Raw genomic sequence first — 17033 nt, 5'->3', positions numbered from 1 at the left:
TAAATATATATATATATATATATTATGACTTTTCCCCTCCACATCTAGGAGGGCAGCGCCCAAGCGCCCCCTATGGGCCAGCCGCCACTGCCGCAGACACTGATCTGTGTGTTACAGATACAAATCAGTTCCCTCGGATCCGCGGAGTTTCAAGGAAAATAAATGCCACTCAAAGCCTGGCTGTTACGACAGTTGTCGTAAAGCGGGACTGGTTGGTTGCTGCGGTGACGATGTGTGGCTCCCGTGCGAAGCTAGCTAAACGTAGCATGTGGACATCGCAAACTTTTAGAACTTTCGAGTTTTTAAAAGAAGAATTTTGCAGCATGTCTGTGTCACGGAGCGACATCAGACAGAGCGAAGATGGCGAGAAAGACGTTTTGAAAAAGTCTGATAAGGACAAGAATCCATGGAATTGTTGCTGGTTTCATCAACACACCTGAAAGATAAACGGGAAAAGTGAACTGGTAAGAATTTTTTTCTCTCTCTGGAAAATAAACATTGTGCTGTTCAAACAGGATTTCAGAAAAGATTATGTGCCTTTTTTTCTTTCATTAATCTAAACTTTCTTTGATTGGAAAAAAAGATTGTGGCTTTGAATGAATTTAGGCTACATGAATTTACACAACAATGTAAATTAGTTTTTATTAATGTAGACTTTTTTCATGGGAAAAAGACATTGTGACTTTGAGTGGATTTACAGGAATTTACACAAGAATGTGTGGCTTTTTATTATTAGGTATGTTATTGCTATTTTACCCTGATTTTTTTAAAAATATTTTACAATCTACCCCCTGTGAATTTTCCTCGGATTTCACAATTTTAATTTCACAGCCCTGCAATAAGTGCCTCCTGTATTACCACAGATGAACTGTTCCTTTTGCCACATCTTCTGAAATAAAACTGCACAACACTAAAGCCTAAAAACTAAAAGAAGGAAAAAATGGGAGCGGTACAGGAGCGGGAGTCATTCTGAATGGGAGCGGGATGGGAGTGGGAGTCATTTTACCAGGATTGGGCTGGGACAGGAATTTTTCTGTGGGAGTTGGACGGGACAGGAACAGTGGTGGGCACAGTTCCGCTAATCTGCTAACCACTAATTATCGAAGATAATGTTTTCATTATCGATTAGCTTTTCAGATAACTTTGAAAACCATCATTGGACCAATTATCTTCCGATAAGTTTTGGTCCGATAATTTTTAGACAGCAACATATTTTTGCAGAAGTGGTAAACGTGAAAATGAAAAGGTCCCGCACTCCGTCTTACTTGCTCTTGCTGTAGAAAAATTTATTCAGGACTGCATCACCAATGTTTCGGCACTGTGGCCTTCATCAGGCAAATGAAGACTGAGCTCCAGGTAGCCATCTTAAAAAGGGTGGGGCTAGCACCCAAGGGTGCCAGTTAAATGCACAGTGCACCAAAATACAAATATCCATGAAAAAGTCCAAGTACAACCCCTGGCAATAATTATGGAATCACCGGCCTCGGAGGATGTTCATTCAGTTGTTTAATTTTGTAGAAAAAAAGCAGATCACAGACATGACACAAAACTAAAGTCATTTCAAATGGCAACTTTCTGGCTTTAAGAAACACTATAAGAAATCAAGAAAAAAAGATTGTGGCAGTCAGTAACGGTTACTTTTTTAGACCAAGCAGAGGAAAAAAATATGGATTCACTCAATTCTGAGGAAAAAAATTATGGAATCACCCTGTAAATTTTCATCCCCAAAACTAACACCTGCATCATATCAGATCTGCTCGTTAGTCTGCATCTAAAAAGGAGTGATCACACCTTGGAGAGCTGTTGCACCAAGTGGACTGACATGAATCATGGCTCCAACACGAGAGATGTCAATTGAAACAAACTCTATTATCAAACTCTTAAGAGAGTAAATCATCACGCAATGTTGCAAAAGATGTTGGTTGTTCAGTCAGCTGTGTCTAAACTCTGGACCAAATACAAACATGGGAAGGTTGTTAAAGGCAAACATACTGGTAGACCAAGGAAGACATCAAAGCGTCAAGACCGAAAACTTAAAGCAATATGTCTCAAAAATCGAAAAATGCACAACAAAACAAATGAGGAACGAATGGGAGGAAACTGGAGTCAACGTCTGTGACCGAACTGTAAGAAACCGCCTAAAGGAAATGGGATTTACATACAGAAAAGCTAAACAAAAGCCATCATTAACACCTAAACAGAAAAAAAACAAGGTTACAGTGGGCTAAGGAAAAGCAATCGTGGACTGTGGATGACTGGATAAAAGTCATATTCAGTGATGAATCTCGAATCTGCATTGGGCAAGGTGATGATGCTGGAACTTTTGTTTGGTGCCGTTCCAATAAGATTTATAAAGATGACTGCCTGAAGACAACATGTAAATTTCCACAGTCATTGATGATATGGGGCTGCATGTCAGGTAAAGGCACTGGGGAGATGGCTGTTATTACATCATCAATAAATGCACAAGTTTACGTTGATATTTTGGACAGTTGAAAGGATGTTTGGGGATGATTAAATCATTTTTCAAGATGATAATGCATCTTGCCATAGAGCAAAAACTGTGAAAACATTCCTTGCAAAAAGACACATAGGGTCAAGGTCATGGCACAGGGTCAATGTCAACGAGCAGATCTGATTTGATGCAGGTGTTAGTTTGGGGGATGAAAATTTACAGGGTGATTCCATAATTTATTCCTCAGAATTGAGTGATTCCATATTTTTTTCCTCTGCTTGGTCTAAAAAAGTAACTGTTACTGACTGTCACAATCTTTTTTTCTTGATTTCTTATAGTGTTTCTTAAAGCCAGAAAGTTGCCATTTGAAATGACTTTAGTTTTGTGTCATGTCTGTGATCTGATTTTTTTCTACAAAATTAAACAACTGAATGAACATCCTCCAAGGCCGGTGATTCCATAATTTTTGCCAGGGGTTGTACAGAACAAGTACAGACATAAAATAAAAAGAAAAGTGTTTGGATACATAATGATACTTTATATAAGTTACCAGGCTATAGAGTAAAACTGGTGCACAAATATACATATCGCCATATAAATAACATTCAATAATAGCACATCACATCAGGACAAAGTTATTACATTATTTACAAAAAAACACTCAGATTAAAATCATCATTTAGGCCTTTCGGAGTCGAGGTTTGGAGGGTATGAATCCAAAATGCCTCCCTCTGTTTGAGCAGTCGATCATGATCCCCTCCTCTTGGTGGAGGGGGCACCCGCTCAATGCCACAGAACCGTAGGGCACTTATATCATGCCTGTGGTCATTGAAGTGTACCGCTACAGGGTAGTCTCTGTCATTCCGCCTGATGGAACTCTTGTGCTCACTGATTCTTTGTTTTAATTTTCTTGTCGTCTTGCCTACATAAACTAGGCCACAAGGGCATCTAAGCAAGTAAATGACATGAGTAGATGCACATGTAATTATACTTTTAATTGGGAACTTTTTTCCAGTGTGAGAATGTAAAAAGTGATCAGTTTTGATAGTATTGTTACACTGAGCACAGTTCCCACAACGGTAATTTCCATTTGGAAGAGGATGAAGTAAAGTCTGAGAGGACATTTTAGATTTGGTTGTATAATTGGCTCGTACCAAATAGTCTTTAAGACTTTTTCCACATTTATAAACAAAGAGTGGAGGGTCCTTAAAGATTGGTGAGATTTCTGGATCAGATTTTAAAATGTGCCAATGCTTTAAAAAATTGATTTAATAGTGTGTGCATGGGTAGAATATTGTGTGATGCAGGTTACAGAAAAGTTCTTTTGTTTCTTGGTGCTTTTCTTTAATAGATCTACACGGGACCTATGTAGAGCCCGCTCATATGCATCATCAACCCAAGACACTAGATATCCACGTTGCAGAAATCTCTCCCTCATGTCAGTGGCTTGTTCAGTAAAATCATCAGTGGAGTGACAGATTCTTCTGAGACGGTAGAATTGACTTATAGGTAAGCCTTTCTTAAGGGGAGTGGGGTGAAAACTGGTGGCAAGCAGTAATGTATTTTTATCTGTTTCTTTGCAATATAGTGAGGTGATAATTGTATCTTTACCTTTTTTAATCCACATATCCAAAAAACTTACTTGGTCAGGGCTATATTGTGCTGTAAACATGAGGTTGGAGCTGAAACTATTTAACAACTTAATAAAACTGTCCAGCTCCTCCACACTGCCCTGAAAAATACAAAAAATATCATCACCTAAACCATTTGATTATATTAGGCAGATACTTATTATGGATAGGGTTAAATACAAACTTATTTTCAAAGAACCCCACATACAGATTGTCATAGTTGGGTGCACAAATAGTGCCCATGCTAGTCCCAGAAACTTGGAGGTAAAAGTCATTGTCAAAGGCAAAATAGTTAAATTTCATAACAAATTCAGCAAAGTCCAACACCAGTTGATTAGGATGGTAGGAGGTACCACTCCGGCTCTGCAGATAGAACCCTAAGGCCTCCAAACCTCCCTCATGAGGTATATTAGTATACAGACTAGTTATGTCCAAAGTGAGTAAATGTGTGTTCCCCATCAAATTTGTAATATTAGAACACTTTTCAATAAAATCTGTTAAGTCTTTTAATATAGGCTGGGAGAGTCTGAACAAAGGACTTAATATAAAAGTCCACAAAGGATGATAAGGGTGACCATAAAGAATTTGTTTGAGCCACAATAGGGCGACCTGGGGGATTCGTTAATGATTTATGAATTTTTGGAAGGGTGTAAAATACAGGACACATCGGGTATTTAGAATAAAGAAAGTCAAAATCAGAATCAGATATCCATTTACTGATTTTTGCATCTTCAAGGTAGGATAGCAGCTTCTTTTGAAAGTCCACAGTGGGGTCATTATTCAGTTTTTTGTAGAATCGAGTGTCTGACAATTGAGACAGAATTTCAGTTTTATATTTATCCGCATCCTGTATACATATAGCACCTCCCTTATCGGCGGGTTTAATCACTATATCCTTGTTGTTCATAAGTTCAGTTAGGGCCCGCCTCTCCTCTCTAGTAAGATTAGGAGATGTGGATTTAGGCATTTCTATCACATGCATAATGTCATTTTCTACTATTCTACAGAATGTATTAATAGATGCATTAGTTGTGATAGGGCAAAAGGTGCTCTTAGGCTTAAAAGGAGTCAGAGGCCTGAAGCATGGCTCAGATTTGGAAAAAAGTAACGTAATTTAATTTGTCTAAAACACTTAAATAGGTCCACTTTCAAACCAAAGACATTAATATTATTTTGAGGAACAAATGATAATCCTTTGTGTAAGATGGACTTCTGCTCACCAGACAAAGTAATTGAGGAAATATTAATTACCGCATCCGCGACTTGCTGCGTGTCCACGGGCGGCGCGCGCCTGGATGCGCGCTTTCCCCTTCGACATTTCTTCTTTCTCTTTGTGATATACGCTGCCGACGCCGATCTGCTAAAAAAGGAGGGTGGCTAGGGTTAAGGCTGGAGTCACTGTCCAGGGTGAAGTCGCTCTCCAGGGAGGAGTCCTCTTGGTTGTGGCGATGCGTGGCTCTGGTGCACTGTGCCCTGGTGTCCGTGGTGCATAATGGTCGTGCCGGTTGAGATTGAGACGAGGAGGGAGGATTTACCTTATATTCCCAATGATATATACTCAACAAAAATATAAACGCAACACTTTTGGTTTTGCTCCCATTTTGTATGAGATGAACTCAAAGATCTAAAACTTTTTCCACATACACAATATCACCATTTCCCTCAAATATTGTTCACAAACCAGTTGAAATCTGTGATAGTGAGCGCTTCTCCTTTGCTGAGATAATCCATCCCACCTCACAGGTGTGCCATATCAAGATGCTGATTAGACACCATGATTAGTGCACAGGTGTGCCTTAGACTGCCCACAATAAAAGGCCACTCTGAAAGGTGCAGTTTTGTTTTATTGGGGGGGGGGGATACCAGTCAGTATCTGGTGTGACCACCATTTGCCTCATGCAGTGCAACACATCTCCTTCGCATCATCCATGAAGAGAACACCTCTCCAACGTTCCAAACGCCAGCGAATGTGAGCATTTGCCCACTCAAGTCGGTTATGACGATGAACTGGAGTCAGATCGAGACCCCGATGAGGACGACGAGCATGCAGATGAGCTTCCCAGAGACGGTTTCTGACAGTTTGTGCAGAAATTCTTTGGTTATGCAAACCGATTGTTTCAGCAGCTGTCCGAGTGGCTGGTCTCAGACGATCTTGGAGGTGAACATGCTGGATGTGGAGGTCCTGGGCTGGTGTGGTTACACGTGGTCTGTGGTTGTGAGGCTGGTTGGATGTACTGCCAAATTCTCTGAAACGCCTTTGGAGACGGCTTATGGTAGAGAAATGAACATTCAATACACAAGCAACAGCTCTGGTTGACATTCCTGCTGTCAGCATGCCAATTGCACGCTCCCTCAAATCTTGCGACATCTGTGGCATTGTGCTGTGTGATAAAACTGCACCTTTCAGAGTGGCCTTTTATTGTGGGCAGTCTAAGGCACACCTGTGCACTAATCATGGTGTCTAATCAGCATCTTGATATGCCACACCTGTGAGGTGGGATGGATTATCTCAGCAAAGGAGAAGTGCTCACTATCACAGATTTAGACTTGTTTGTGAACAATATTTGAGGGAAATGGTGATATTGTGTATGTGGAAAAAGTTTTAGATCTTTGAGTTCATCTCATACAAAATGGGAGCAAAACCAAAAGTGTTGCGTTTATATTTTTGTTGTGTATTTCGTTCTTCTGGTAATCCTCAGTGTCCCTCCTGTATTTTTTTAACTTGATGCTGAGAAGTTTCTCTTTGTATTTACCAACAGAGTCTCTTAAAGCACTTTCAATGGACGGAAACAACGTATTGTATTTGTCTTTCAACTGTCTCTCGTGCATTTCAGTTTCCACCTTAAGCGCACTAGCCTCTGTGGAAACAGGAGCATCAAGTCAAGGGAGCATTTATTCAAAATATCCCACCATTTTTTCACAAAGTCCTCGTTACTTTTACCAATAGTAGGTGCTTTCTGGATGTGTAATCCCCGTGGAATCCTTTTCTTTCTCCAGTATTCACTTAAGGCAGACCCGTGCATTTGGAGACATGTCTGTTTCAGGTACAGTCTCTCCAGTTTGACTCTCAGCTCTTCTGATGACTCCATGCCATCTAAATCGGCAGCTGGAAATAGAATTCTCTGCGCGTCCTCCGTAGAGAACTCAAAAGTTTCAGCGCAGTTTTGCGTGAGTGCGTTAATTTCTTGAAAGGAGCTCATAGTAGATATATGCAGCAGTCCTAGAGTGCAAGTGAGCTGAGTGCAGAAGGCAAGACGGCAAAAGCCAACATGAGAGAGAAAACTTCGCCCATCAGACTCCTCAAACGGGTGTGTGGAGATAAGGGGCAAGCCCAGCTAAATGTGAAAATGAAAAGGTCCCGCAATCCGTCTTACTTGCTGTAGAAAAATTTATTCAGGACTGCATCACCAACGTTTCGGCACTGTGGCCTTCATCAGGCAAATGAAGACTGAGCTCCAGGTAGCCATCTTAAAAAGGGTGGGGCAGTATCATTATGTATCCAAACACTTTTCTTTTTATTTTATAATTATGTCTGTACTTGTTCTGTACTTTGACTTTTTCATGGATATTTGTATTTTGGTGCACTGTGCATTTAACTGGCACCCTTGGGTGCTAGCCCCACCCTTTTTAAGATGGCTACTTGGAGCTCAGTCTTCATTTGCCTGATGAAGGCCACAGTGCCGAAACATTGGTGATGCAGTCCTGAATAAATTTTTCTACAGCAAGTAAGACGGAGTGTGGGACCTTCTCATTTTCACGTTTAGCTGGGCTTGTCCCTTATCTCCTACGCACCCGTTTGAGGAGTCTGATGTGCAAAGTTTTCTCTCTGCAGACGTGGTAAACAAAGCTTAACAGTTTCAAACATTTATTAAGTCTAAAATCAGTTGAGTACTACCTGTTAAATGTTTTGTAGTAGATGCGCAGTTCTGTTTTCTGCAAACAGAGGAGAGCTGGTTGCAGAAGAAACCACTCTATCCTCTGCAGGCAAAGGAGAACTAGTCAAAGAAAACAAAAAAAAAAAAACCTAATTTCTTTTAACCCCATACTGATATGCTGGCAATATCACCCAAGTCATCCAGAGGCATAGAGTTTTTACTTATGGTTAGAATTTTAACCAAACTCATTTTGGACAAGTTCTTTAAATTAACGTCATGTCTGAAGTTTTATAATGTGAAAATATCAGATATATGATTTAGTTTTAAAGTAATGCACTAATTTTGAAGGTTTTAGTGTGGATATGCTGTGTCGAGAGGTACATTATGGGTACCTCAGTACAGTCACGACAGAAGAAATGCATTTGAGACGCTCTGATCAGGCTCCACATGGAAAACAGCATTAAACTCTTTGTATATTGTGCCTAAAACTCTCATGATTATATTCTCTGGTCTTATAGACATTGTTATTGTGTTTGTATGCATCTTAAACGTAACAGACACGGATTATCTGGAATTTTGTTTTGGCAAGTTTTCACGGTCTCTACTGCCATCTACTGGCCAGTAGTGTTCTTGGCAGTATGAGCGTCTGGCCGCCTGGAGATGGAAGTGCTCTATTTATTTTGACACCGGTTATATCAGACGGTTATTTAATTACAACTTCTTTTTTTTTTGCAAATGTACAGAGCCCGCCTGGGGACATGGAGGTTAATTTTTTTTGGCCCAGATTATTGCGTTCCCTCGCAATAATTTTACGTTCCCTCACAATAACCTAATATCAGAGCCTATCTGAGGACACAGTGAGTGAAATCAGGTGGGGGGGGGAGTGAACGAATATGTGCGCAAAAACTGTTGTGAGGGAACGCAATAATCTGGGCCAAAAAAAAAAATGTAACCACCATGTCTCCAGGTGGACTCTGTACAAATGCCTTTATTTTTTACAAATAAAAAAAATGGCATATTTTACAAAAGCACATTTATACAGTGGCCCCTCGTTAGTTACGTTCTAAAAATAACGCGCGATAGGCGAAATCCGCGATGTAGTCAGCGTTATTTTTTTACAATTATTATAGATGTTTTAAGGCTGTAAAACCCCTCACTACACACTTTATACACTTTTCTCAAACAGGCATTAACATTTTCTCACTTTTCTCTCGTGTGTAAACACTCTCAAAGTTCAAACCTTAGTAGAAAAATAAGACCAACCTGTTTTCAGGCCCAAACATTTGTTTGAGAAATAAAAATAGAACGTTTTCCTATAAATAATTATGATGGCTTTTAGAACTAACGAATTTAATTTTACCAATCAACCTACGAGGTTGAACACATAAGAAATTATTAATAGTGATTGACCAGTATTTCACAGTTCCTCTGATCGCACCTCTTTGTCCTGGCGCCGCTCCGCTGTTCCGTCTTTTTCCACTGAAGGTCTCGATGCAGGTGTCTTTTTCCACTGAGTCACACCTTGCTGCAGGTGTCTTTTTCCGAGTGAAGAACACAGTTATGGGTAGTTGTTGGCGCTCTTTTTCTTCTGGGCGAGAAGATTCTTATAAACAGACACGCAGAACACAATGCACGTACTCTCCCTTCGCGGTGCCGCGACCGGCCTGCTTGATCAGGACGCAGAACACAATGCGCTGTAAAAAAAATAAAAAATAAAAAAATAAAAAAAAAACATGCAAAATTGGACTAAAAAAATCTGCGAAACTGCGAGGTCACGAAAGGTGAACCGCGTTATAGCGAGGGACCACTGTATATGTAAACACCCAACACACACCTGACATTAACATGTTGGTTTTTACATAGAATGAATTAGTCAACCAATCAGTGTTAGCGGAGGCACCTTTTACCCATAATCCCTTTCATATGTCTGTGTTTGTTACAAAACTTCAGAATTAGTGCATTACTTAACATTAACAGATATGTTATATTTTAACTTTGTACAAATGACAGAATTGACATTAGGAGTTATTCTATCGGTATTAATTTTATTTTTAAATCCAAACCATAAGTCAGCACTGCTTTATTTTCCAAGACCTCTGCCTTATGGTGAGGCTGTTATTGAATAGAGAGTTGAGCTGAGTTGCTGCTCCTCTCAACAGCGTCTCTGCTTGAAGCTATGTAGTAAACAAGAGCTTCCAGCAGGGGGCAGGGTGCTCAAAGACGGAAGTGCTGACTGATTGTATGGTCACCTTTGATGCAACCAGAAGCAATTGTGGTGTTAAAGCTCACAATCAGCTTGTTAGTAGTTGTAAGTGTACTGGAGACAATACTGAAAGTTATTGGTTATCTGTAGCTTCCGATAATTTTTTGGGAGGTTTATCGGTTTAGCTTTATAAAAGATAACTTTTCAGTTAACTGATTATCTCTTATCGAAGCTAACTTTTTGGTTAGCTGTGCCCACCATGGGACAGGAGTGAAAATCTACTCCCGTGTCACCCTCTAGCCCCCACTACGCCACATTTTAGGGAATTGCTGGCAATGATTTTTGCCAGGAAAAAATTTCACTCGGATGAAAATTTGTTGCTTTCATCCATAGAGTAGGGGGTTCCTGTCTGTTTTGGTGCAGTTATCTGGCATTCTGGGCAACTGGGTGAGTCTATGGTAACGGAATTATAATCAGAGCACATTTTTAATGGGGAGCTAAATTATGGCCAGATTTTCCCGTCGTAATTCCGTTACCGTAGAATCGCCCAACTGTGACAAACGTTTTCGACCTCTATGTGGACTCCGGTCCAAAATGATCTCTGTAGCACCCTCTCTTTCATTTTCTCTACTTTCAAATGAGTTCCTAGCAGTTGGGTGTGGGCTAACTCAAGGACTTAAAAGATGAGGCTGGGGAACCATTAGTTGTGCCACCACTTTTTCATTATTCTTTATCACTTGGTACAAGATAACTTTTTTTTTTTTTTTTTACTGCAAAATGGGGATATGATGGAAAAGTCCTGTCACCCACCAAAACCCCACTGAGCACCTGGACATGTGACAGCATTACTAGGTCCAGGTCCAGGTCCTGTAACTGGGTGGTTCCGTCCTGACCTCTCAGGGTGGGTACTTGCTTAAGGTTCTCAGCTTCGTCATCACTTGATCCCCATAGTTGGTGGGAATAGTGTCGTAATGATGATTGTTGCTTAATAAGCTGTGTCTGTATTTTCCAGCTTGTCTCTGGGCCTAAAGAAGTGAAGAGAAGAAAACCAACAGAACCTTCAGCATCTCAGCACCCTCAGAATGAATGTCGATAGTCCACTTCAGAGATCTGCCGGCACGACGTGATCAGTTTTCTTTTTCTTTGTAATTGTCTGTTTTTCTATAGAAGCTGTCAACAAAGCCTGATCTCAGACTTCAGAATAAACAAATCTCTTAACAAAAAAATTGTGTTCATGCAAACTGGGCCTGTGTAGTGTTTCAGTTGAGAGGAGTTTCATGAAATGTGTTTGCTGTCACTGTCTAATGCAGAAATTTTTAAAAACAAAATACAACAATCAGGAACTGTCTGTGTCCAAAATCTAAGGGTCTTGTCACACCTTGACAATTTAGCCTGCGTGCGCCGACATATGAAAAATGCATCAAATATGCTGGATACGTCAAATACGTAATGCAGCTGTCACACCTTGATGATTTAGTGTGTTTACTGACAGCCCCATTTCCACCGAGCAGTCCGGGTCAGTAGTACAGTAGTGTTCCGAATAATAGTAGTGCTATGTGACTTAAAAAGATTAATCCAGGTTTTGAGTATATTTCTTAGTTACATGGGAAACAAGGTACCAGTAGATTCTCACAAATCCAACAAGACCAAGCACTCATGATATGCACACTCTTAAGGCTATGAAATTGGGCTATTAGTAAAAAAAAGTAGAAAAGGGGGTGTTCACAATAATAGTAGCATCTGCTGTTGATGCTACAAACTCAAAACTATTATGTTCAAACTGCTTTTTTATCAATCCTGTGAATCACTAAACTAGTATTTAGTTGTATAACCACAGTTTTTCATAATTTCTTCACATCTGTGAGGCATTAATTTTGTTGGTTTGGAACCAAGATCTTGCTGGTTTACTAGTGTGCTTGGGGTCATTGTCTTGTTGAAACACCCATTTCAAGGGCATGTCCTCTTCAGCATAAGACAACATGACCTCTTCAAGCATTTTGACATATCCAAACTGATCCATGATACCTGGTATGTGATATATAGGCCCAACACCATAGTAGGAGAAACATGCCCATATCATGATGCTTGCACCACCATGCTTCACTGTCTTCACTGTGAACTGTGGCTTGAATTCAGAGTTTGGGGGTCGTCTCACAAACTGTCTGCGGCCCTTGGACCCAAAAAGAACAATTTTACTCTCATCAGTTCACAAAATATTCCTGGAGCTGATCAATGGGTGAGCCTTTGCCATTCTGGTTATTATTCTATCCATTTCGACGGTTGTCTTCCGTTTTCTTCCACGCGTCTGTTTTTTGTCCATTTTAAAGCATTGGAGATCATTGTAGATGAATAGCCTATAATTTTTTGCACCTGCGTATAAGTTTTCCCCTCTCCAATCAACTTTTTAATCAAACTATGCTGTTCTTCTGAACAATGTCTTGAACGTCCCATTTTCCTCAGGCTTTCAAAGAGAAAAGCATGTTCAACAGGTGCTGGCTTCATCCTTAAATAGGGGACACCTGATTCACACCTGTTTGTTCCACAAAATTGATGAACTCACTGACTGAATGCCACACTACTATTATTGTGAACACCCCCTTTTCTACTTTTTTTACTAATAGCCCAATTTCATAGCCTTAAGAGTGTGCATATCATGAATACTTGGTCTTGTTGGATTTGTGAGAATCTACTGAATCTACTGGTACCTTGTTTCCCATGTAACAATAAGAAATATACTCAAAACCTGGATTAATCTTTTTAGTCACATGGCACTACTATTATTCTGAACACTACTGTACGTCACTGCAGCATTAGACAAGGTTGTTGCTCCACCAAACATGGCAGCGTAAATGTAAACCTAACAAATGAGTGGTCAGAGACAAAATGCAAGGCAAAATGTCTATTTGTGACAGCAAAGCCACGTGATAACCAAATGCAGGGTATTGCCACTGACGTGCGTCAAGTCCTGGATATGTTGCTGGAATCTCAATGCATCCACAATTTCCATAAATCATTTGCAGAGGGGATCAGAGGGCTTATTTATATGAATGTTAAAGTCACCAATAGTCTAGATGTTATCTGCAGTAGTCGACAGACTAGAGATGCACGCACCAAATTCATCTAACAAATCAGAATATGGGCCAGGAGGTCTATAAACAGTGACAAAGTAACATAACTGATTTCCATTTTTTATGACCCTGACAATCCTTTGCGTCGTCGGTATAGCGGAGAATCAGACACTCAAAGGAATTATATTTATGACCCCCAACAGTTAATAAGGTAAACCCGGATTTATAAATAAAAGCAACACCCCCGCCTTGCCTCACATCACGAAAAACGTGACTGTGGGCAGGCCTCATTCAGAGGAAGGACAGCTGTGGATTTAAGCCAGGTTTCAGATAATAATCATATCTAGGCGATGATCCATAATTACACTCAACAAAAATATAAACGCAACACTTTTGGTTTTGCTCCCATTTTGTATGAGATGAACTCAAAGATCTAAAACTTTTTCCACATATACAATATCACCATTTCTCTCAAATATTGTTCACAAACCAGTCTAAATCTGTGATAGTGAGCACTTCTCCTTTGCTGAGATAATCCATCCCACCTCACAGGTGTGCCATATCAAGATGCTGATTAGACACCATGATTAGTGCACAGGTGTGCCTTAGACTGTCCACAATAAAAGGCCACTCTGAAAGGTGCAGTTTTATCACACAGCACAATGCCACAGATGTCGCAAGATTTGAGGGAGCATGCAATTGGCATGCTGACAGCAGGAATGTCAACCAGAGCTGTTGCTCGTGTATTGAATGTTCATTTCTCTACCATAAGCCGTCTCCAAAGGCATTTCAGAGAATTTGGCAGTACATCCAACCAGCCTCACAACCGCAGACCACGTGTAACCACACCAGCCCAGGACCTCCACATCCAGCATGTTCACCTCCAAGATCGTCTGAGACCAGCCACTCAGACAGCTGCTGAAACAATCGGTTTGCATAACCAAAGAATTTCTGCACAAACTGTCAGAAACCGTCTCAGGGAAGCTCATCTGCATGCTCGTCGTCCTCATCGGGGTCTCGACCTGACTCCAGTTCGTCGTCGTAACCGACTTGAGTGGGCAAATGGTCACATTCGCTGGCGTTTGGCACCTTGGAGAGGTGTTCTCTTCACGGATGATGCGAAGGCCACAATTGACAACCTGATCAACTCTATGCGAAGGAGATGTGTTGCACTGCATGAGGGAGGCAAATGGTGGTCACACCAGATACTGACTGGTATCCCCCCCCAATAAAACAAAACTGCACCTTTCAGAGTGGCCTTTTATTGTAGGCAGTCTAAGGCACACCTGTGCACTAATCATGGTGTCTAATCAGCATCTTGATATGGCACACCTGTGAGGTGGGATGGATTATCTCAGCAAAGGAGAAGTGCTCACTATCACAGATTTCGACTGGTTTGTGAACAATATTTGAGGGAAATGGTGATATTGTGTATGTGGAAAAAGTTTTAGATCTTTGAGTTCATCTCATACAAAATGGGAGCAAAACCAAAAGTGTTGCGTTTATATTTTTGTTGAGTATAAATCATTAACCAGCAGTGACTTCAAAGACAGTGAGCTGATATTGAGACCTAAACTAAGGATCTCAGTGGGGTCAACAGTTTTTGGTGAAGCCATGCTGAAATTTTGCTTCTCAGCCGCCGGTGATGCAGCGCGTTTCAGCAGCCCAAGGAACTCAAGTGAAACACTGGGCCTGCAGCCGACAGCACTGGCGTAGAAACTCCACAGCCCAGTGAGAGGAAGCAACAGGAAGCTCCAGCAAGGACGGGCACAGATTGGGCAGAGTCAAGCCGGTCATCAGAGTTGATGGTCCAGGAAAGACAGGATGGAACCAACAGCCCCTCGTGAGCAGCGAGCGCTTCCACACATAAAAATCAATCAACATTTATTTGTAAAGCGCTTTACAGCACCGACTGGTGTCCAAAGTGCTTAACATTAAAAACACAAATTTACAAAATAAAACACATATAAAATAAAATTTTAAAACAACACATAAAAAAAAGAACATAAAAATAACAGAACATGTCACCTCCCCACTAAGTGTTAAAAGCCAGTTTAAATAAATAAGTCTTTAACTTAGATTTAAAAAGTGCTAGGTCAGGAATAGTACGTAACTCAAGAGGTAGCTCATTCCACAGTCTGGGGCCAGCTACCGCGAAAGCATGATCACCCCAGCGTTTATATCTTGACCTTGGAACATCTAAGTAAAGCTGGCCAGACGCCCTTAACGTCCTACTGTAGGTGCGCAAAGTTAAAATTTCAGACAAGTAGGGAGGTGCAAGGCCATAAATAGCTTTAAAAACAAACATTAAAATTTTAAAATCAATTCTAAAACGAACTGGAAGCCAGTGGAGTGAGTACAGGACGGGTGTAATATGCTCACGTCTAGAAGTGTTTGTCAAAAGACGAGCAGCAGCATTCTGCACCAACTGGAGACATGCAAGAGACGACATTAATGCCCGCATAAAGTGCATTACAATAATCAAGTCTGGAGCTGATGAAAGCATGAATGGCGTCTCAAGATCACGTCTACTGAGAAAGTGCTTTATTTTAGCCAAGAGGCGAAGTTGGAAAAAACTAGCTTTGACAACAGAATTTATCTGTTGATCAAACCTCAAACAATAATAACAACAATAAAATAGCATCCATCCCGGAGGAGTTGAGGACCAAACCCTCCAGCAAAGGCTGCCAGATAAGCCTTAAATTTCACCAACACACCGCATCATTTTCCGCGTCTTCTGAAGTGCCTCCTCCGAAAAGGAGAGCAAGGAAAACTGAGCAAGTGCACTGGGACCTCTGCAAGCACAGGCAGCAGATCAGGATGAGGCTGTCCCAGTCCAGATCCAGATGACAGCGGTTCACAAGGAGCATTAATGTCCAAAAGAGTCTGGCGATTATACACAACCAGAGTGGAGACATTGCGGCAAGACACAAAAGCAGAAAAATAACTGCACACAACAAAAGAACCAGCTAGCACGAGAAAGAGGGTTGATGGCGAGTCACCACAGGCGCCATCTTGGAACTCCCAAAACACACTAGTATAACTAAAATGAATGAATGAGATGCTGTGACTCTTTCAACTTTTAAAATAAGTTAATTGTCTTGTTGTGGGACAAAGCACTGGTTCAGGCTGACAAACGCACAAAACACAAAGGGACTTCTTTTAAAAGTATTTTCAGATGTCGTTTTCCAAAATCAGAATGATTTATGTGGATATGTTTTCGTCAGGCTGTGATGATGAATCTGACTGAAATGAACAGATAAGACTAAGACTTAATATTTATTCCATGTGTGAATGGATTTAATATTTGTAACATTCTGAACTGCTGCCATGACTGCAGGTTTCAGGTGTTCAGCCAATCAATGAACAGCATCAAAGGATATATTTTGACTTATGAGTAACTTATAAGAAGCGTGTGTCAACTGCATAACTTACCAACAACTTAGGGCAGGCCCGGCCCAGCCTGTAGACAGTCCAGGCAATTGCAACGGTGCCATCCATCTGGCGGCCGACGGCGGGGTGCCACAAAGGGAAAAAATAGTCAGCTTCCACTATTCTTATACTAAAACTAGCTGAAACCATTTCTTTTAAATCTAATATATAAAGCTGATCATGCGCGTAAGTAAACCACCAACTGTGAAACAGATGAAATGTAAGAGCTTCAGTCTCATGAATGTCACAAATTGCTGTATAAAAATGAATAATGAAGTTGGGATGTTGTGTAAAATGTAAATAAAAACAGAATACAATGATTTTCAAATCCTCTTCAACCTATATTCAGTTGAATACACCACAAAGACA

The 17033-nt window shown here is 40.7% G+C and overlaps 1 protein-coding gene across 1 annotated transcript in view; it reads left to right on the top strand.

The window, feature by feature from the left end:
• The window catches only part of LOC117519390 (prohibitin-2-like), a 106739-nt gene extending 95360 nt beyond the window's left edge, over nt 1-11379 (top strand). Inside the window, exon 10 of the mRNA XM_034180738.1 lies at nt 11177-11379. Coding sequence (XP_034036629.1) covers nt 11177-11201 — 25 coding nt within the window. The 3' untranslated portion in view covers nt 11202-11379. The remainder of the gene's footprint in view (nt 1-11176) is intronic.
• The last annotated feature ends 5654 nt before the right edge of the window (nt 11380-17033 follow it).

This window comes from Thalassophryne amazonica, chromosome 10 (genome assembly GCF_902500255.1).
Source record: "Thalassophryne amazonica chromosome 10, fThaAma1.1, whole genome shotgun sequence".
Classification (NCBI taxonomy): Eukaryota; Metazoa; Chordata; class Actinopteri; order Batrachoidiformes; family Batrachoididae; genus Thalassophryne; species Thalassophryne amazonica.
Note: the sequence above shows the minus strand (reverse complement) of the source record. Positions and strands in the feature narration are given on the sequence as shown.